Source organism: Zingiber officinale, chromosome 6A (genome assembly GCF_018446385.1).
Source record: "Zingiber officinale cultivar Zhangliang chromosome 6A, Zo_v1.1, whole genome shotgun sequence".
Lineage (NCBI taxonomy): Eukaryota > Viridiplantae > Streptophyta > Magnoliopsida > Zingiberales > Zingiberaceae > Zingiber > Zingiber officinale.
The window spans coordinates 147,188,926-147,209,767 of NC_055997.1; the positions used below are offsets into that span (position 1 = coordinate 147,188,926).

At 38.2% G+C, this 20,842-nt stretch overlaps 4 protein-coding genes and 1 long non-coding RNA gene across 7 annotated transcripts; 4 read left to right on the forward strand and 1 right to left on the reverse strand.

Annotated features, from left to right (window-relative positions):
* Positions 1–404: 404 nt before the first annotated feature.
* Positions 405–3,282, forward strand: LOC121994547 (leiomodin-2-like). The gene is made up of 6 exons (XM_042548544.1): positions 405–626; positions 701–855; positions 1,001–1,073; positions 2,041–2,092; positions 2,189–2,258; positions 3,034–3,282. The coding sequence occupies exons 1-6, from the start codon at positions 512–514 to the stop codon at positions 3,133–3,135; spliced, it is 567 nt and encodes a 188-aa protein (XP_042404478.1). The 5' UTR covers positions 405–511; the 3' UTR covers positions 3,136–3,282.
* Positions 3,283–6,367: 3,085 nt separating this feature from the next.
* Positions 6,368–10,407, forward strand: LOC121998578. The gene is made up of 3 exons (XM_042553555.1): positions 6,368–7,631; positions 8,030–8,388; positions 9,346–10,407. The coding sequence occupies exons 1-3, from the start codon at positions 6,917–6,919 to the stop codon at positions 10,099–10,101; spliced, it is 1,830 nt and encodes a 609-aa protein (XP_042409489.1). The 5' UTR covers positions 6,368–6,916; the 3' UTR covers positions 10,102–10,407.
* Positions 10,408–15,721: 5,314 nt separating this feature from the next.
* LOC121998580 (presenilin-like protein At2g29900) lies at positions 15,722–17,106 on the forward strand. The gene has a single exon (XM_042553560.1). It carries the CDS (start codon positions 16,393–16,395, stop codon positions 16,849–16,851), a length of 459 nt encoding a protein of 152 aa, XP_042409494.1. The 5' UTR covers positions 15,722–16,392; the 3' UTR covers positions 16,852–17,106.
* A 232-nt stretch (positions 17,107–17,338) lies between these two features.
* LOC121998581 lies at positions 17,339–17,947 on the forward strand. Its single transcript, XR_006116542.1, has 2 exons — positions 17,339–17,538; positions 17,622–17,947. It is a non-coding gene; the product is annotated as an uncharacterized LOC121998581 (long non-coding RNA).
* LOC121998579 (exocyst complex component EXO70E2-like) lies at positions 17,526–20,474 on the reverse strand. Of its 3 annotated transcripts, XM_042553558.1 has the most exons (4): positions 20,287–20,474; positions 20,087–20,188; positions 19,888–19,996; positions 17,526–19,789 (listed from the first exon to the last, which is right to left on the reverse strand). In XM_042553558.1, the coding sequence occupies exon 4, from the start codon at positions 19,736–19,738 to the stop codon at positions 17,864–17,866; it is 1,875 nt and encodes a 624-aa protein (XP_042409492.1). In that variant the 5' UTR covers positions 19,739–19,789; positions 19,888–19,996; positions 20,087–20,188; positions 20,287–20,474; the 3' UTR covers positions 17,526–17,863. The 3 variants fall into 3 exon arrangements, with proteins under 3 accessions (XP_042409492.1, XP_042409493.1, XP_042409491.1); XM_042553559.1 differs by having other exon boundaries at positions 19,888–20,188; XM_042553557.1 differs by having other exon boundaries at positions 20,087–20,474.
* Between the last annotated feature and the right edge of the window lie 368 nt (positions 20,475–20,842).

A 20,842-nucleotide genomic window follows, 5' to 3' on the forward strand; every position in this document is an offset into this window, starting at 1 on the left:
TTTTGGAGATGTAACGGTTCTTACCAAAATATTACAGTCGGGACCCTGCAATGTGTTCCTTCTAGGGAACAATGTAACATTATTATAATAATTTAATATTTATCACAGTTTTAACACTGGCTAACAACGTAATGCAATCCTCTTTTTTTATCTGGGCTTGGGGCCGACCATGACTGGGCGGAGTTAACTAAGCTAATTTAATTTTAATTAATATTAAAGTAATTTTTTTATTTAAAATGATTTTAATTAAAACTATCAGACTGTTTTGAGTTTTAATATTGTATTGACTAAAATTGGTATAACAATTTTAAAATAAAAATTAATATTTTAAATAAATTATTTATTTTAATATTTTAATTTGTATATTATAATAATAAAAGTAAAGGAAGGATGTCCTTTTTGATTTTTATCCCTCTGTCTCCTAGTAAACACCTAATATAAATAAATAGTAAACTGTTAGCCAATCAGTAAATTACTTCGTGAAGAATTGTTATTAATTTCTTTGAAACCAATGAAACGGAAACAAAAGAAATCCAAATCGCAGCGACGGCGCCAACCCTCGTCGAGCGCCGGAGACGACCAGGGCAAAACGAGCGATGAGAAGGAGCACGAAGAAGGCGAGCAAGGTTTCCTCCGATTCGATCTGTGGAGATTTATTAGGTTTTCTCTTTACCTTCTTTATGTGGAGTTCTCGGATCAGGGGCACGTCCAGGAGCGACGGACAAGAAGGCTGAGGAACCCTCGACTAAGTTGGTTGCCTCGGCGGTGTCCTCCATGCCGCCCCCGCCCTCCCGACCACCTCTGCCCTCCCAACCGCCCCCGCCCTCCCAGCCGCCTCCGCCCTCCCCGCCCAAGGTTCTTAATCTTCTCATTGTCTTTCCTTTTCTCGTCTCCTTGATTGTTGATTTCTACAGTCCATTTTGTTCCTGTCGACGTGGAATGTTTCTTATGAGGAATTTTTTTCTTTACGTGTATTTATGTTGATTGTGGGTTTCGTCAGGATCAATCGGAGGTTGAACTGGAATTGAAGTTTTTGCAATCTCTGGAATTTTATCATCCTGCTCGACTGCTGGGTGAGTTCGTAGTAATCTATCTTCTAATTTTGGCTTTGAGTTTCTTCTTTAAGTATGTTTGGACTTGTTTTTGTCCTTATTCGTCTCTAAACCAGTAAAAGGTTAAAGCATTGAACTCCTTGCTTTTGCTTGGGAATTATTAATGTGATGATTCAGGGTTGAGTGAAGAATGCATGGTGAGTCCCATTCTTTTGGAAGAAATGCATTACTCTTAGTTGAAAACTCTAAGCTCTTTGTGAGGGAATTATAAAAATCCCCCACAATAGAAGTTAAACATGATGCTTCTTCATATATTTTGTATATATTTATAGGAAATACCAGAATTTTGTAATTGCCATGCATTATTTGTTGCATTAAATCTTTCTCTTACCTTTTCTTTTGTATTTGCTGTTCTATAAACTTAGTATTTATGTCCTAATTTCTCATTGTCTACTTTACCTACAAACTTAGCCTTGTTTTCCAGAAATATATTAGAAGCACCCTTAATTTTTGTAACAGTTATCTCCTAATATGATTCAATCTTGGTTCTGGATATTCAGTAATAAGTATAATCTGATTCTTATCAACAATCTTGTATTAATATATAATATGAGAAGATTGGAAACATATAATATTAATATATAACTTTTGAAACTTTGACAAACTTGGGCAAGGTCGCAAGGATAGTATTAGTGATGTTGGTATAAGTTAAGTCTAATATAGTTAGAATTAACTGCCTTGTTAAGTCTAATATAGTTAGAATTAACTGAATTGTTTGCTCTACTAATCGTGAATTGATTATGGTCCAAACTCTATACCCGGTCCAATTACTATAAAATTGGTTGCTCTTACAGATCGATGAATTGATGATGCTCTAAGTTCCTCAATTACCATAACTGTTAGTGGATACCAATCCTTACATTGCTGATGCACAATGAATATGGATTCTTGTTCTTCCATTATGATGAATTATTGTCAACAATCACAGGCATCCACCGTCATTTTGTTCTATACGGGATGATCGAGTATTTGCAAAGGAGGTTAGTTTCATAATGTTAATGTGGGGATTATGAATAGTCTTGTACAAGAATTTTTGTTTCTGAATGTACAACATATGGATGCTTTCATTATTGCAGCTCCGATAGGCAGTTCAAGGCCGAGGATGTTTTGCAGTTGCTAGATCGCTTTTACAATTTAGAAGCAATGGTGAGGCAAAATCACTAGCAATCTTTTGATACATATGTGGAATTTGAGAAGTATACAAATATCCCTGTAGCATTCTTTGTTAGCATTGTTTTGCAGTTACTTTGTTTTATCAGCTTTGATATAGTTTTAGTTGCTAGAGCTTGTGTTTTAGTTTTAGTCTTTTGCCTTGCTTCTGATATAGTTTGAAAGAAAGATATAGTGCACATACACAACGTTCTTAAGTTTAAATATCGCAGATCGACATTAACTGTGATACTTGAGTCATTAAGCTTTCTTGGCCATGTCATCGATGATACTTGAGACAATCATTTAGATCTTCTCAATTATGTTTTCTTTCAATTCCTGGAATCTTCACCAAATCAAACTCAACTTGTATAACTTTGAGATTTGTAAATATTAGTATAGGAGGCGGCATGATGGACATCATCATAGTTAAGTTACGGTTAGTGTTTCTTTAGTATTGTTGTTATTTTTAGTAAATAAAAGGTACTGTTGTTCTTTGTCTATCTGTATCCATTTCTCCAAATTTACTAGTTTTTTTATTTTTTAATTTCGGCGGCATGATGGGCATCATCATAGTTAAGTTTCGGTTAGTGTTTCTTTAGTATTGTTGCTATTTTTAGTAAATAAAAGGTATTGTTGTTCTTTGTCTATCTGTATCCATTTTTCCAAATTTGCTAGTTTTTTTATTTTTTAATTTCCATGTAAACTATTTGTTTTCAATTTGGCAACAAATTGATAAAGTTGAAGTGCTAACAATTATTTTCTCTAGCAGAAACCAGATGATGAGGATGTAGAAGTTTTAAAGAAAGAAGTTGAATTTTCTTTACCTGAAAGTTTTTTCAGCTACCGCAAACACAATCGCAAACACAAATAATTTTTTTTTATATATTTCTGGATTTCTTTGGCTTCCAACTTGTCACCGGCAATAGCTGCCATTTTTGGCTCAAGTTGAGGTCTTCGACCACTTCAACTGGATTGAATTGGCCTTTTTTTTTTTACAAAAAAGCTTTTGTCCCAGCTACTAGAGTTACTCATTTTTTTTGACTAATACAATTCATTCCTTGTGTGTGTGTTTTTATGCAGAAAATTTGTTTTTTTTTTTTCTTATTACTCATTTTGAATTAAACGTAAAAGGTTCATTTATTTTTGATAAATGAATGACAGAAAAATATTTAAAAAAAACTGTATATTGTTTTTGCACAATTAAAAACACAAAATTTAGCTAATTTTGAAGCTTGGGAGGTTTCTTTTTCATGTTGCAAAACGGGTCAAATCGGTTGTATTTTCACCATTGCTACAAGGGCAAAATTGTCAACACAACTATCAATTTCAACTGTCTCTATACCTCTGCCAGAAAGCGAAAGTATTGCGTTCCATCGGTGGGACCCAATCAAGCATAGCTGTTGGTGTGATCGGTACGTGGGGTGGTATGATGTCTAGTCTAATTACAGTCATTAGTACCATGATTAAAATATAGAGGAAGAATACGTGTTAAATTTGGATCTAATGGGATAATTTTTCATGCCTTAACCACTGTATTGTTGCCTTAACCATCGCACCCTTCCGAGAAATTGATACCATGAAATCAATAAATTAGATCAGAATTACTGTAAATTATTATTAAACCACGGAATTAAAATTATCAAATATCCAATTCAGATAAATTTTAAAATAATCAAATTACATATTTAATTTTACTTTTATCCTTCTGGAGTGATAGTTAGGGGGTGCTTGATTGGATGGAATGAGAGTAAGGAATAGAAAAAGAATTGAAAGTTGATGTTTAATTTAATCCCTCAAACATGGGAATGAGTCATTAAAGTAAAATGGGGAGAATGGAACTCATTCTCATACCCCACTTCTATTAATCCTGTTTTCATTTCCATTCCCTTCCGCAAACTAAGCATCTCCTTATAGTATAATATTTGATTTAGATATTAATATAGTTCATGAACACAGCTTGTTGAACCTCGTGGTAGTTTTGATGTGATCAACCAAGTTTAGGTTAGGTCCTGTTTGTCTGATCCCTGTGTCTAAGTGTGCAGGAACTTAGGAGCGCAGGAAGTCGAGCGGAAGACGCAGCTGGCGAGAAGGACGGCACGGGAAGGGAGCTGACGGGCTCGATGCGTCTGAAGGACGGGAGAGCTACGGAAGAGTACTCCGGTGGACGAGAAGAACGTGCGCGGCGTTCGAAGGATGTAAAGCCGGGAAGGAAGACTGCTCGAGGAGAAAGCGGGGAATTGGGTTCGGGTGAGCCCTATTCCGGTAGGCCGCAATCACCTAAGGAGCCGAACCGAAGCAAGTCAACAGGAAGTTGACTTGTCAATGGTTAGGTCGACCGAATCCCTTAATCGGTCGACCGAACCCCTCTTTATCAGAAACCAACCTCAGCAGACACGTCAGATGCCACGTCAGAGGCTGAACGTTGGTAGAGCTTATCGGTCGACCGAACATGCTGATCGGTCGACCGAATCCAAGTTTATCCAGAGACCAAGTCGAGCAGTTTGATCGGGCCAACTCAACTGGAGACCGTTGGTCGATCAGTCAATCGAATAAAAGGATCGGTCGACCGAACCTAAGCTCGATCCACAGAGGTTGTAACTGGACGGAAGAATGGACAGATACAACAGGTTCAGTCGACTGAACCTGGGGATCGGTCGACCGACCCCTCTTGAGTCAAACCTGATCCTGAAGGATCAGGTGATCTGATAAGCTCGAGAACCCCTATATAAAGAGGGTCTCGGACAACTTTAGTGAACAACGAAAAAGTGAATGAAATTCAACTCTTGTACTATCTAGTTAAGCAATAGTTCTGTGCTCTTCAAAGTGTAAAAGACTTCTCCGCCTTCAGAGAAAGAGTTTCTTACTGCGCCTTTTCATCGCCCTGGATTAACAACCCTCTTGGTTGTAACCAGGTTAAAATAACTGAGTCTTCTTTTACTGTTCATACTTTAGTTCTGTTTAATCTTGTAGCTATTGCATCTATTTGAGTTTAAATTGGTTGAGAAAGGTTTAGTTGAAAAGCTTTGAGGAGGGTATAATATTTATCACAGACAATTTACCCCCCTCTTACCGGTCCCCGCTGTACCAACATAGCTTTCATGATAATCTAAGATTTTTAAATCCATCAACTTTTATCTCTTCATAAGGGGAATCTTAATATTACGATAAAATTATTATTTTATGATTAAAGATCACAATTCGAATTCTAAAAACAATCTTAAATTAAATAAAATCAGTGTGCATAAAAGAATATTGTTTGGATGCTGAACGCCTCTATAATTTATTTCACACCTTTATTATTATATTACTCATTTACTATTAACAGAAACCCATTAATTACTTATCTATTATCCTCATTTCTAAATATTCCTAATCTCTTATATAGATAGATGGATAGAGATAGATCTTCCTATACTATATCTAATGAGAGGATAATAAATTTATTATAATAAGATAATGGATTAATTTTTGACAGACATATATTTAAAAAAAAAAAACTTTTATCTTAGTCAATTTAACGATTGAATATAAATTAATCCTGAAAATTACTTCCCTTCCTATAACTCAATATTAATTAGATAGTGCTTTTAATTTGATGTTATTTCCGTTTTTCTGATAAAAATTAAAGATTCGGAGATAAGGATCCCAACAATTATTATTATTATTATTACTATTATTATTATTATTTTGATTTGTGAACCTCACCAAATTGATATACAAGGCTGGTAATCATTCATTTTATTCCTGATCCATATTGGTCCATTCTGAACCTGACAGTTACCTTAAAAAAATTATATATTGTTTTTTGCACACAATTTAAAGCGCACAAATAAGCTAATTTTTAAGCTTGGCGGATTTTCTAATGTTACAAAACGGGTCAAATAGGTTGTATTTTCACCGTTTCTTCAAGGGCAAAAATGTCAACACGTCGTATAGAATTTCGAAATGGCGACTTGAGATTTGAAAAGTTACTTTATTTAACCTTACCCGCATGCATACCTCAGCCAGAAAGCGAAACTAGGGAGTTCCATCGGTGGGGCCCAAGTAAAAGAGGGAAGAAAATTGACGAAAAATCTTTATCTTAGGTTTTTGGATTCCCCCTACACTCGGATGCGACGGAAGAGGTGGGGCTGTGGCAGGAGGCTCCCTCGGCGGCTGTTGCTGTCCTCGTCCGTGGGTTATCGGAATCCCGGCCTCATACCTCAGGCTCCTCTAGTCTTATGCTCCACTGGATCATGATCGTGTAGCTTACCTCCATTGACGCTTTCATCTCACGCCGTCATCGAGTTTTTGCTCCCTTTGCGGGTCTCTTTTGGCTCAAAGGTCGCGGGGTTGGTGATGAAAGCTGGAGATTTGGCACCGGATTTGCCATTTCTTGGTTTCCCTGGTTAAATTAAAGATCCGACCTTCTTTTTTGGCGCCTGCTTTGTGTTTTTTTTATTTCAGCAATCTGATGTTTAAGTCCTTGGAGGCTCTACTGTATGCAACTTGAGGTATCAGAGGGTTATCTTGGTTTATGTTTTTATCTGCACGTCAAAGTCATATGTAGATAGCAAGCGCCTTCTTAATTTCAGCATTGTGAAAGAAAGGAGGGATTCTGTCAGAATTATTATATTTTTCAGTTCGGCAAGAAGATCAAGCTAGTCGCATAAATGGACAAGCAGGCCAATCAGAAGATAGTGAATTCAGAATGTAGTATTTTTCAGAAATTTGCTTCTAAACGAGATTCTGAACATTCTTCGGTTGAAGATCTTGTTAATGGAGATTCCTTAATGAATCCAAGGGAGTATGTCAGGAACCATGGATCTCTTCTCAGTTTGCAACCATGGATTTTCAGAAAAGGAAGTTGTCCAAAGGATAAGGAAATGATGAAGGTGCACGGTAATCATTATGAGATAACAGGGAATGGAATGGATGATTTCAGTAATAACTCACTCGCAGAGAGTTTCCCAAGGAGTGTTAATCTGAGTTTTACACATGATAGAGGTCAAAGCTCTTTGAGAAGCAGGTCTTCTCACCGCAAATCAACTAGACCTCTTTCTTCCTTGGAAAACTGCCTCATCCCTCATCTGTACGATGAAAATTTTGAATTTGAGGAGTTTGCTTTCAGTTCATTTCCTTCTTCCACTTTATCAAGCACGAGGCCGCTCGTTGTTACTGATGGAAACAACGTAATTAGCAAATCCAGTTATGGACCTGCCGACATAAATTTGCATAGTGGCGCAGACAACACAAACATGAAGAGTCTATTCGGAGTTTCTCCTCTTCCTGAATTTAGAACACCAAAAAGAAAGAGCAGACAGACACTGCCTCATAAGTTAGATCCTTCCAACACTAGAAGGCCACAGAGGCTTGCTCATCACAAAGGTATTACTGCCACCATTTTTCTAATATACGTGAGTATTGAGTGATGATGAATACATATTTAGGTTGAACAAATAGTGATTTCCAATTCATGAGCATGTTGCCAATGGCATATCATTCACATGGTTCCTGTACATCGTCCATTTGGATTCCACATTGGACATGGAGCAACTAAATTCTTTGTTGGGGGTTTATCAGTGCCATGTCATTCTCATGGGTGAACCATGTGCCATATGGCATGTGCTCCCTGTGTCAACACTAGATGTCATGTGGATGTGGCTTGTTAATGAACTGGCTGATGTACTTAGTTTAGCTTAATTGTGTCATAAGTTTGCTTAGTTGTTTTATTGATTAAGTTTATGAGAATATTCTGCTCATTAATAAGCAGTACTTGTTTCCAGATTCAGTTGATGTGTTACATGTCTTCTCTGTTGGAGTTAGCCTTGGAATCATATCGACTATACTATCGAACAAAAAAGAAATAGAGAATTTAAATGGCATGTTGAAGACCTCAGAGGACTTGGTTCATGATTTGCAAGAGGAATTGGAGATGAAGGATATCGTAACTGTAAAAGAATTGGCTCATGAAGCTGGTGGGAGCCAGAAACCAAGTATTGTGAAGGATGAGAATAACCATAAATGCTTGCCTGTGGAAGTGTTGAGGAGTGAAATAGAAGCGGAGCTTGAGATTGAGCTGGAGAAATTAGAACTAAGCATTAATTCTTCCAGCCTCAATGGAAAAATGTCAGCACTTGGTGAGGTAAGTCCAATGTGTTTTCTAGTTCTCATGCACTTTCTAAGCTAAAAGCAAACACTTTTATAATCTACACTTTTCCATGGCGATTCTTACTTTTGAATATGATGTATCATGATTACACTCTCTTGAGTCCCTGGTTAATTCCCACCTTTTTTTAACCTACTTAGCTGTGGTTTACCTATAGTATTAGTCTGATCTGCTTTTGGGTTATTCAAGCATCATTAGAGTTTTGTTTATGCTCATGGTTTTGAAAAACTCTCACTTGGGGCACTAATGCTGCTGCTTAAGCTGATTTTAATGAGGGCCATAAAGCTATTGCATATGCTACATGTAGCACATGCATTTTGCATGTGCAAGTAAAGATATAGAAAATTATTGACTTTAGATATATGGTAATATACTAATATGGAGAAAGCAAAGTTGTTTGGAGCATGCATAGAATTTTAAGCGCCCCTTGTTTCAAAGAGAGGAGAATGGGCTATTCACATTTAATTCGACAGTCAAAGATGAATCGAAAGCTAAACTGTGCTAATTAAGATCCCTGGGCAAAAAGGGTGATGTCTCTTACATTACCCATAATGTGTAGTCATTTTATTTTAATTTAATATTAACCACAGATGCCTCTGCTTGCTACAGATTGATTGTTCAATGGCTAATCTTATGACTTTTTTCTTTTTAAAGAACTGATTTCTCTGAATTTATGCAAGGGACATTGATATATGGAATTAACTTTATTGAGTTAGCAAACATACTAGAAGATATAACTGGTGATATTTTTGCTAAATGCAAAAAGAAATGGTACATGATATTTGTGCTTGTTTCTAGCTCTCTTCAGAAACCCATGTGATAGTTTTTATGATTATTGATTTTGGTCTAATGATGTCACTACTTATACGCAAGTGCGCCATGGCTTCTGATAGTGTTTGCAACTTTTCTAACACTTGGAATTTCTTATTGCAGCTTGATCCAGACCTAATAGCTGATTTTACAGATGGAGAACTAAAAGCAGAGAAACTCCCTGGTAGGATCTCTGAGGACCAGGCTATGAATGCAAGCAACAGCGACAGCTCCTCAGAGAACCCAACACACAGTGCGAACTATTCGGTTTCACCACGAGAGTTGAGTTTACGTCTGCACAAAGTGATTCAATTCAGACTTGAAGAACGCATTGAACAGCTAGAGAGAACGCTAAAGCAAACACAGAAGCAACTCCAATTGCTAGAATCAGATCACCATCTCTCTCAGAGAGCTTTCTCCAGCAGCGACATGGGATCTTCCTCGAATCTTGATAGCCCAACTGGCACCGCAGGAAACATTGCCTTGGTTCAGCCATTTTGCTTGAACCTCACCGCAGAAGCCCTGGATGCATACGACGAAGTTTATGAAGAGTTTGTGCGGGCATCAAACATGGAGGAAAACCGACCAATGACGACTTACTCGAAAGACCAATGTGAACATTACTTGCATTCATCTTATGAGAATTTGGTACAGGAAATGCACGAGCCAAAATCTCCTAGGAGGGAATCAATTGGGATCCAGAAATTGAAGAACAAGGAAACATTCTATGGCGATGAGATCGATGATGAGTATGATAATGATGACGATGAAGACGATGAAATGAATACTCTAATCAAACAGATTTTAGAGAAAACTAGGCAGGGATCACCAACCGCACAACATGTACAAAGAATGCTGTCTTCCATGGATGACGATTAACCAAAAAGGATCAATTGATCAAAGGCTTGAGCTTTTCCCGAGATTATGTTCTAGTGGTAAGAGAATTTTCTCTGCGCGAGAACAGAATTAACTCTTTGGAAGAATTGTTAGAACTATTTCATCAAGAGCAGCAGTAACGATAACAAAATACACAAATTAGTGGTGCATCCATTCATCAAATGTACATTTCGTCATTGAAATTGTTATACAAAAATTTTCAGTCGTTGGTCACTCACTGATTAATACAGAAATTTAATTAAGATCTACTATGACCCATTGTATACTTAACAAGGTGTAAATATGATAACAAATGTCTTAAATAATTTTGCATTTTGATTAATTTTGTATTAGATTTTAAGATTAGCTTTGATTCACTTTTAAAAGACTTGTAATGTTGCTTATGTTGGATGTTGAGAGGAGATGAAGGAGCGTTGCTTCCCCTTCATCTCCCCTTTCTGCAAATGTCAAGGAGATGAAGGGGTGACTTTTTTCATTTGTCTTCCTCTTTCTTCTTATAAAAGGCGTCCAAGATAAGATCAGTAAGGAGAATGAGAAAAAAGATTGGAGGTGATCGGACAGAACGAGCAAAAGTGTGAGATGATCGTGTGTGAACAAAAGAAAACGTTCTGAGCTCTGGGATTTGGTTCGTGAACCTTGAAGCACTTTCCGGTTATTCGTGATCGTGCTTCCAACAGCGGCAGCATCTTCGTCGACCAGCGTTTTCTTTTACAATTTCTTCGGGAGATCACTGTGAATGATTATAGTTTGATTTCGTTTTTATTTCATGCTCTTAAAGACACAACAATGGTATCAGAGCAATTTTTGAAAGCATGTAATTCCCTGCGGCCGAGAAATCGCAATCGGTCATGGAGAAATCGCGAAGTTGCGATTTCTGGGAGCTCTGCCAGATCTTGTTTCTGCGATTCCACCCAAAATCGTGTAGTCCTCGGCAGCATAGAGTCACAGCAGAGGAGGGTCGGCGATCGTATTTTAATACCAGTGAAAATCGACGTGAGAAAGCCTCACGTTGTCTGTCACCGCGAAGAAGATGAATAGTGAGCACTATTCATCCATCAAATGACTTAGTTTTAATCGATTCAATTTGAATCTCAATCGATTCAATTGAATTGAATCGATTGAAATTTCATTTCAATCGATTCAAAAATAAATTTCATTTCAATCGATTCAAAAATACGAACAGTGCTTCGTTTTGACGAAGCACGGTGAATAATAAAAAAAATCGAAATGTTGTTTTGTTGAAAACGTTGAACAGTTGGTTTAATTTAAAAAAATTAATTAGATATATTTATTAATTAATAATACAGAAGGTATTATTTAATTAATAAATAGATATTTAATTAATTTATGGTTCAATTAATTGAAAATTGAACCAGACCAACTTGTCCAATCAAACTCGGATCTGACTTAAATTATCAGTTGATTTAAGCAGACCAGATTGATTCAATGATACCTAGATCTGGTTCAAATTATTTGTTAGTTTAACCAGTTCAATTTATTATTGAATTAATTGGGGTGATCTTGATCACTAAGTTGGGCTGATCAAATATTACCAGATTAGTTCTGTTGTGTCAGATTTGATCAAAAAGATTAGTTTGCTCTAATGGATCGGACTTAATCCAATGGGCATTGGATTGATCAAATGGACATGAATTTGATCAATAAGTCTGAGATTGATTCAAATGAGCTTAAACAATAACAGAACATAAGTTTGAAATATATGTCAAATTGGATTAGTTCTAATGAGGACGATAGACTAAGCTTAAGATTCGGATTCCTAATCGACCGATACAATGTGTCAGTCACATGAGATTCCCTAAATAAAGAAAATTTATTTTTCTTAATTGCTTGTGTATTCTGTATATATTTGTTCTATATGTAGGAATTGAAGATGACCGATTTTTATTACTAGTCTGTTGATTTTGTACTGACATCATGATTTTCAATTCCAGAACAATATGCACGATGAATGGTCGCTATGAACGACAACATGAGTTATGGGAGGAGATCAAGAAGCTGGAATATGACCCGAATCACGGAGTCGATAGGCTTATTGGTCGGCTCGATTGGATATTCTGGAATCTAGAGCAAGAAGGGTATCCAGTCCAAGACAAAGAAAGAAGATGAGCTCTGGTTTATTCATTGTCGGAACATCTTAGGCAGATAACATTCCAACTTTGGGATGATTCTGAAGGGGGCATCTCATATTCAGAGATGTGTAGATAGCTACTTCATTTGGAATGGGGTCCTGAAGAATCTGAAGAGGATGAAGATCCCGAAGAAATGGACCTCGAAGAATCTGAAGAGGATCCGGAAATGGATCCTCAAAATTTTGAGGATCCAAATCTCGCAGAATCTGAGGAGGATCCAGAAATGGATCCTGAAGATTTTGAGGAGGATCCAGAGATGGATCCCGAGGAGGATGTAAAGATCGATCCCGAAGAATCAGAGGAGGATCCTCAAGAGTGTGTAAAAGATCCAGAAATGGATCTGATGGATACATCTGAGGCTGATCCACCCATCATAGAGTCTGGGATAAACGGGATACAATTGCCCACTGTTCTAGCATTTATCATAGTAGGAGTAGTGCTAACTTATCTATGTTACTAGTGTTCTGTTTACTGTCATTATGTGCGAACAGTGTTAGCTCATTTAGTTTTTGAGTCATGTAGTAATTTCTATCGTTATGTACGAATAGAGTTATGATAAATAAAAAGTTATGTTACGCATTAACTAATTTGCTCATGATTAGTTCATGAGAATATGATTAGTTCATATGAAAAATGATTAGTTCATTTTAATAATGATTCGTTCATTAGATGGAATGTGTGTAATATAATTGATCAATGTTGATTAGATTAAAACATACAAATGATGAGTGGAAACAAAGTTATCACTTGATTTTGTAAACTAATTCTAATTTACACTGAGTCAATAATTAATTGCATACATATGAATTACACTAAAATAATAAATAATGTGTTTATTTATGTAGATCATTGTAACTAAAAACATCATAGCTAAACTCAATAAGGGAGAGAAATTATATGGGGATAACTACAAAATCTGGTACCTCAAGATACAATACGTTCTTGAGGAACAAGAAGTTCTAGAGGCTGTAAATCAATTCATGGAAAAACCAGCTGATGATTCTACAGCACAGCACAGACGTGACCATGCCTATAAGGCATGGAAAAGGAAGGACATTATTGCTAAGGGAATATTGATTAATTCAATGGTGAATGACCTGGTATTTGAGTATAAGTCATTGCCATTGGCTCATGCTGTCTGGGTAGCCCTTAGAGAAAAGTACAGTAGAATTAGTCTAAGTAAGCTCCATCAGCTAACAATTAAGTTTGATAGCTATAAAAAACGCTTAAATGTTACAATTACCCAACATCTCAAGGAGATGGGTAACATAATATGAGAGCTTAAGACTGTTGGTCATGCGTTGACTGATGAACAACAGGTTCAAGCAGTTATCCGTCTATAGCAAGAGGTACTATTTTGAGCAAAAGTATATATCCCAAGACTCCTGAGGAATTAACCGAAATGAAGAAAAAAATCATATGCAGTGTTATTGGTAGTTTGATGTACACTATGTTGTGTACTCGTCCTAATATAAGCTATGTTGTTGTCTTAGTTAGTCGTTTCCAGTCAAACCTAGGATTGAGACACTAGAAAGCGGTAAAGAGGATATTCAGATATCTCAAAGGAACAGTGGATTATTGCTTCTGTTTCCAAGGATCAGATATGAGCCTAAGTGGCTACACAAATGCAGATTGGGCAGGAGACCTTGATGACAGAAAATCCACATCTGGCTACGCCTTCTTGTTGAATGGTGGCGTCATCTCATGGAACAGCAAGAAGCAGGCTTGTGTAGCCTTGTCGACAATGGAAGCTGAGTATGTGGCTTGTGTAGCGGCTGTGCAAGAGGTTGTCTGGCTAAGAAGGTTCCTGAAGCATCTGAAGATTGCTGAGGACAATGGGAGTCCTATTACAGTGTACTGTGATAGTCAAACTGCAATAGCTTGTTCCAATGATCCCAAATATCACAACAAACGTAAGTATATAGAAATTAAGTATAATTTTGTAAGGGATATTGTTGACAAGAAAAAGATAATTCTTGAGTATATCCCTACACGAAATATGCTTGCTGATCATTTTACTAAGCCATTGACTAAAGAGTCATTTCATAGACATGTGAAATCTTTGGGACTTTGAAAAATGTAACTTATTGTGAAAACGTTTTGATAAATAAAAATACCATGGTTTATTCAGTGTATGTATCTTTATTACATTCGAATAAAAGTCTCGATAAGCATGTTGACAGATTGAGATTGGTCCACTCACATAGACAATTATTTCTATTTGTTAAGTACAAATAGAGGTAAGAGCGTTGCTTATGGGACAACTTATGTAGCTGTGAATAGAGACATACCCGTAAGTTAAGATCGCCTTGATAATTGTGTCAAGATGAGATCATCTATGTAGTGATCAGAGTAAATGCACCCACCATTTACTGAATCTGCTTAAGGCCAGATTAGAATTCATATGTTGAATTCAGGATTAGACATTAGATATGTCTAGATCGAAATTTGTACGATGTTAAATTTTGGAAAAAATATGCGCTCTTTTTAGTAAAGAGGATAACATTGTAGCATGTGATTCATACCACATGTGTTATTGCGACGAGAAGGGTAGTAGGAGAATGGATCCCTGCTTCTCTACTATGTGAGACCCTTGAGATTATAAGTTAATCTCAATTTTACCCTAAGTGACTATTTAGCTGTCTACTTGAAGTTCTGATTAATGTCTGCTGTTTTAGTATGTTTCCTATTAGCTATGGACGATTCGGTCTATAGAGCATAACTAGGAAAGCGACTAATTAGAATGAATAGATTCTAGCTAAAAAGGAAGATTAAGATTGATTTACATCTATGACATTTATTCATTGATACCAGTTACATTTTTAGTTTAGTACATAAAATGTAATTGTGAATAATTTGTTTGATTGAAGATGTTGAACATACTCTTGACATATAGTCAATATGATGGATTAGAGATGTTCATATTGATGTAAATAATTTAATCTGGGGTAAAGGCAAATCATTAATGTCTCTGATTCGTTCTAAAGAGCAGCTATGAGTGTAACAATCTTCTTAGCAATAAATGCTCAGTATGCTTGCTGTCGCACGAACCATTTTCCCTAATGTATGGAATGGATGTTCTTATTTGGTCTTTGTGATTAATTAATGCTCTGGTCTTCGTGACTTGATCATCATAAAGTCTATGTACTTATTTGGTATTTGTGACTAATTAATTTTGCTCTAGTCTCAAATAGTTTATGTGACTTATTTGGTCTATGTGACCAATTAATATTTGATTTTGGCATTATGACATGATCATCTTATAGTTTACGTGACTGACATGGTCTATGTGACCATATAACCTTATGGATTAACTTGGACGAGTGGGAGATGTTGGACATTAAGAGGAGACGAAGGGGCGTTGCTTCCCCTTCATCTTCCCTTTCTGCAAACGTCAAGGAGACGAAGGAGGAGACGAAGGGGTGCCCTTTCCCCTTCATCTCCCTCTTTCTTCTTATAAAAGGCGTCCAAGATAAGATCAGTAAGGAGAAAGAAAAAGGATTGGAGGTGATCAGATAGAACGAGCAAAAGCATGAGGTGATCGTGTGTGAGCGAAAGAGAAGTTCTGGGCTCTGGGATTTGATTCGTGAACCTTGAAGCGTTTTTCGATTACTTGTGATCGTACTTCCGATAGTAGCAGCGTTTTCGTCGACCAACATTTTTTTTGCGATTTCTTTGAAAGATCATTGTGAATTTATAGTTTGATTTCGTTTTTGTTTCATGCTCTCACAGACATAACAGTTTAAGCTGTTGGTAAACATTTCTTCTTCCGATGGAAGATGTAAACCTTAATTCCGACTCCGGCATCCTCGAAAGCTTGGGCGAGGAGATCGTCCGCATCGTCGACCCCTTCTCCGCCTGCATGCTTCCCGCGTCCTCCTTGCCAACGCCCTCCACTACTACGGCGGTGAGCCGGTGACGGAGGGAGGAAGCGGCTTTACGTCCATCGCATACTCCGAGAAAGCCTCCGACTTCTTCTAGAACAAGCTCGAAGCTGCTCACCTCCACTCCCTCATCTTCGTCGCCGTAATCACCGTCCTCACCTTCCTCCTCGGCCATTGATGTAGTCACTTTCTCTCTCCCCCTGCTCAATTTCTCGGTCGTTGGAGCTCTGGCGGTGTTCATGTCAAAAGTCCTGGATCTGGGTGACGGTAGGGGTGCTCGTGGGACCACCTGGGCGCTTCTGATCGCGATGTCCTTGTACAATTTAGCTGGCGTTCTCTTGCCCAGCGGACCCTTGAGGCTTCTCTTGGAGCTTGCAATTACAAGAGATGAGGTGTTACCTGCATTCGAGGGAAGGCGAGCAGAACCATCCGGGGGTGAGAAGGAGGCTGTGGAGAGAAAGGAGGAATACGCTACTTATTCTAGTTCAAGCTTGAATGGTCTAGAAGCTGAAATTCCAAATCCAAGATCGCAAGAGGCAAATCTGGTTATTGCTAGAGAAGCGGCATCTATTCCAGCAGCGACTTCGCCGTTGCTACAGCAACAACTGAAAAGGCACAAGGAAGAGGATGCAGAAGGAATCGGTTTAGGTTCATCAGGAGCAGAACTCTTGCCATCATTATCATTTCGTTACTTTTAGCAGTTTACTTCAAGGCAGCGCCATTTGCCAGCCCTTCCAGTGCCCATCACGCTCGGTATGCTCTTTTATCTCTTGGCGAGGTGTTCATTGGAAGTGTCTATCGTCTAGTATTCAATGAACCCATCGATGTTCTAGCATGGCATTTTTGTCGAAAAGGAAACTACTGAAAATTGCATGCAAATGTATGTTTAAAGCATTTTGCAAACCCATCTGTTCATGCATTGTGACTAAGTCCGACAATAAATTTCTGCACAAAGTTACTTTTGAATGATTCCCACATAATTTGCCACTGCTATTGAGCTTTCTAGTGTTTCTCATGACTGAATTTGAAGCTTCACTCAAATATATCTTCAAATATGCTTTCCTGCTTGTTAGATCTTTGCATTACTGCCATAATAACAAAGGGGAAGTGTCTTTACTCTTGAACTGAGGTTACTGATGGGTTTAGTTCATTATTGTGAAGTCTGGGCTAGTAAACAATGTGCTTTAATATGCTAAACTCACTTGTAAATAAAACTCATTTTATCTTCAATCTTCATGAAAAGCTAATGTCTCTATTTTCAACTGCTGTGCTTTAATTCATGTGAACTACCAAAAGTTTTTAAACATATCATCAACTTCATCCAGTCAAATCTTGATGGAGAACTGGAGTGGCAGAAAAGGATAATATGTCAGATGCTTTAGAAGGTATGACACATTATATACTATGGATACCCATTGGTAACAAGTCATTACACTGAAATATTGGTTGAACTGCAACTATGATGCAGACAGCGTCTTAATGATATTACCAAAATAAACATATTCGAGGACAAATGAAGATAATGCATCTCTGTAGGAAAAGTTTAGCAACATACATCTACATAAGGTTAAAAGGAATATGGATGACCTGAAATTCTAGGATTTGGCACACTGGAAGGGCATCATCTGTCTGCAGCCACTTGATAACAGATTCCTGAAGACTTATACATGATCTAGACACTTTGAAGCAATTTCAAGACTGCATGGGAGGTCACCGCCTTCGCTGACTCTGCAGTGACTTGGGTGAACCTTCAAAGAGATCAAGCAAGAGTTCTTCCAAGTCATCTGGTGTGTACTTGAGGTATCTCTCACGGTTTCTGTCACCATCCAGATGGGTAGCATACCTACCTTCAAATGTCCGATATGCTTGTATCAGATGGGCAGAAAGAGCGATTCTCAGATCTTCACGGAGTTCTTCATTAGGAACTATCCATGCAGTCTGTGCCTTGTAAACCTCTTCAAATGCAAGGTTGAAGCCTCGGAATCTTTCTTTGAGAACTGACACAGAAGGGGAGCTAGAATTATGCTTACAAATACCCTCTTCCCTCAGCAAAGAGATGACGGAAGACCACGAGGTCCTCTCATATTCTCGTGCATGCATTTGGAATTTCCAGATGCGTGCACGAATCCAGTCATCACCCAAGAGGCTTCTTAGGTCAGAACCTTTTACTTTGTCAACCATGTAAAAGATATTATTCATCATGAAGATATTCTTAAGAGATCCATCTTGGTAAAGTTGGGATCTGTGATCAAGGTTTTCTTCCAGAATTGCAGTCACTAGCTTCAAATGCCAAGCCAGAGGAGAAGAACTCTGCCCACTGCATTCTAACAGTATATGTTCTTTCTCATGAGGGCCCTCAAGAATCAAGTTGAGGGTCTCACTGTACGCAGAAAGAGCCTTTATGTAGTTCATTACATATTTTGTAAGATGATGGACGCCACCTCCAGCAAAGGCAGTGGAAGAAATGTTTGATTGAATTTTATACTTGAACTCCTCTAGGGTTCTTCTCACAGATTCTTTTAATCTCATTACAACTTCATGGCATTCTCTCAGAACATTAGAACCATCGTCTTCCGGGAAGAACTGCTCCATGTCCACAAGAAGATCTTTTAAAGCCTCAAATGTATTAAGTGTCTCAAACAACTTCTGTGGATCTGGAGGTGAAATGGCTATGGCCATGACAATGCTGAGAAGTTGAAGGACAGAACTCTTTGCAATATCAAGAAAGCAAGACTGTTTGACTGAGTTTGGAAGTTGCCCAAAGACAAGATCACAGAGCTGTCTCTCCCTGGCAACACAGATCCGAACGAAAGTATACATTGCTCGGTTCCACCTCCTTATCATGCAACTCAAAACTTTCCACTCCATTTTGAGCACTTCTTCGATGCTAAGTTTCTCAATTTGGAGAGAAGACAAGCATTCCTCGAGGGCACATTTCCTGCTCATGACATATGCCTGGCAACATTCTTTGTTGTAGTTGGATCGAGACATCAGATTGGCAATGGATACAATATCAGAAATTAGACCATGTTGGATTGTAGCAATACCAACTTTGTTAGGCTCTCTAGCAACATCACTGTTTGGTCTGCTATCAATTGTCTCCTCGCCAAAAGAACTGCTCGAGAAGTCCATGCTCTCATCTTCTGCAGAATGAAAGGAGGTGTTACCAGGCTCTAATGGCTGGTAACAGTAAGCTAGAAGTTCCACAAACTCATCCTCAACTCTTGCCATTCCTATCTGAAGAATGCTTTCGGCAAAAATCAGGAGTTCATTGTGTTTTTCATTGTCACTGCTTGAATGCAACAATCCAAGAACCTCTTTAAGCTCCAGGACTACATCCACATCTCGTACCAAGTCAGATATCAGTGACTTCTCAGGCTCCCAGTTGAGGATCTTGTTGTGTAATCCTTTCAACTGCTGGTCGATGTCATATATCGATACTTCTTCTGCAGTTGTCAAGTTGGAGAACTGAACCCCAAGGTCTGCAATCACTTCTACCACACCACCGGATAGGTTTTCAGTCTCTTCCTGCACAACCTGCCTACCTTCTACCTGAGAAGCTGCTAAAGACACACAACCAGCCATAGAAAGATGCCTATTGGATCCTGATTGCAAAGGAGGAGATCCTTCTTTTATCTGATTTAGAAACAGTTGGAGCTCCATACAATTAGGATTTTGGAATAAAAGGAGGAATCAACCCACAAAATCTACGAATGTTAGGAACAAGGGGGAACCTTTATGGAAGTTGTAGCTGAAGGAGAGACGTGAACAACCAAACAAAATAACAAATCATTCGTCTTCCTGATTTTTCTTTTTGCCTCAATTGAATATTTGACCTAGTTTCTGAAGAACCAGATGCAACCACAAAATCAAAGCTGGAAAATGCAGGATTCTGAAGGAGAACAATAAGAGCCAACAGGGTAAGAGACCAACCTGATGATTTCCAGCTCAAAACCTCCTTTTTTTAATGATTCAGCGCAGACGAGAAGCAGAGCGCCGAGGCTGTGAGCCAATCTCAACAAGAAGACAGCAAGACTGCAAGAGGGGGAATTTAGTTACAGAAAACCTAGCCAGGGGCTCAAATCCCTCCTTGCTTGGGAGAAACGATTGGGATCCCGGAAGAATCTCTCTACCTTCCTCTCGGCTTCGTTTCTTCTTCGTCGTTGTCTTCCCATGGCCGCCGCATCAACGTCAAAGAACCAGAGAGAAGATAATCGATGCTACTTTTTCTACTCATTTCAGCTACTCTAAATCGTACCTTCCGTTTGATTGACTGACTGGATGGGTGCCATTTGCTTCTAGCAATAAGGAGAAAGCTACTGGTCGGATATCAAGTTTCTTCGGGGAGTTTTGGAGAAAGCGGAGGAGCTGGACTGGACGGAGACCGGAGCTCGAGATCTGACCGTGGGATGGTGGAGCAAGCATGCTTTTAAACCGTTCGTCGTTTCTACGGTTGGATCGTGACGAACGGTACGACTGGGCGTTGACCAGCTGAATCTGATCTTGTTCTTTCATTTGCCAATTGCCGAAATAAACCCACTCCAGTACCCGTTCAGGGTCCCGATGATGGTTGGACACCGATGGGATACGGATTCGGCATAAAGTGCCTAAGCATATATCGTTTTTGTAATTTATAAACTTTAATAATTGTGCTATATACCGGTGTTACGAGATATATCAGATGTTTTG

Excerpts from the sequence above, each read along its gene's own strand:
- LOC121994547 (XM_042548544.1), top strand. The coding sequence starts at position 512 with ATGAAACGGAAACAAAAGAAATCCAAATCGCAGCGACGGCGCCAACCC. Across the intron at positions 2,093-2,188 it reads ATCGAGTATTTGCAAAGGAG|CTCCGATAGGCAGTTCAAGG; the intron begins GTTAGTTTCATA and ends TCATTATTGCAG. Across the intron at positions 2,259-3,033 it reads TTTACAATTTAGAAGCAATG|AAACCAGATGATGAGGATGT; the intron begins GTGAGGCAAAAT and ends TTTCTCTAGCAG.
- LOC121998578 (XM_042553555.1), top strand. The coding sequence starts at position 6,917 with ATGGACAAGCAGGCCAATCAGAAGATAGTGAATTCAGAATGTAGTATT. Across the intron at positions 7,632-8,029 it reads GAGGCTTGCTCATCACAAAG|ATTCAGTTGATGTGTTACAT; the intron begins GTATTACTGCCA and ends ACTTGTTTCCAG. Across the intron at positions 8,389-9,345 it reads AAATGTCAGCACTTGGTGAG|CTTGATCCAGACCTAATAGC; the intron begins GTAAGTCCAATG and ends TTCTTATTGCAG.
- LOC121998580 (XM_042553560.1), top strand. The coding sequence starts at position 16,393 with ATGTCAAAAGTCCTGGATCTGGGTGACGGTAGGGGTGCTCGTGGGACC.
- LOC121998579 (XM_042553558.1), bottom strand. The coding sequence starts at position 19,738 with ATGGCTGGTTGTGTGTCTTTAGCAGCTTCTCAGGTAGAAGGTAGGCAG.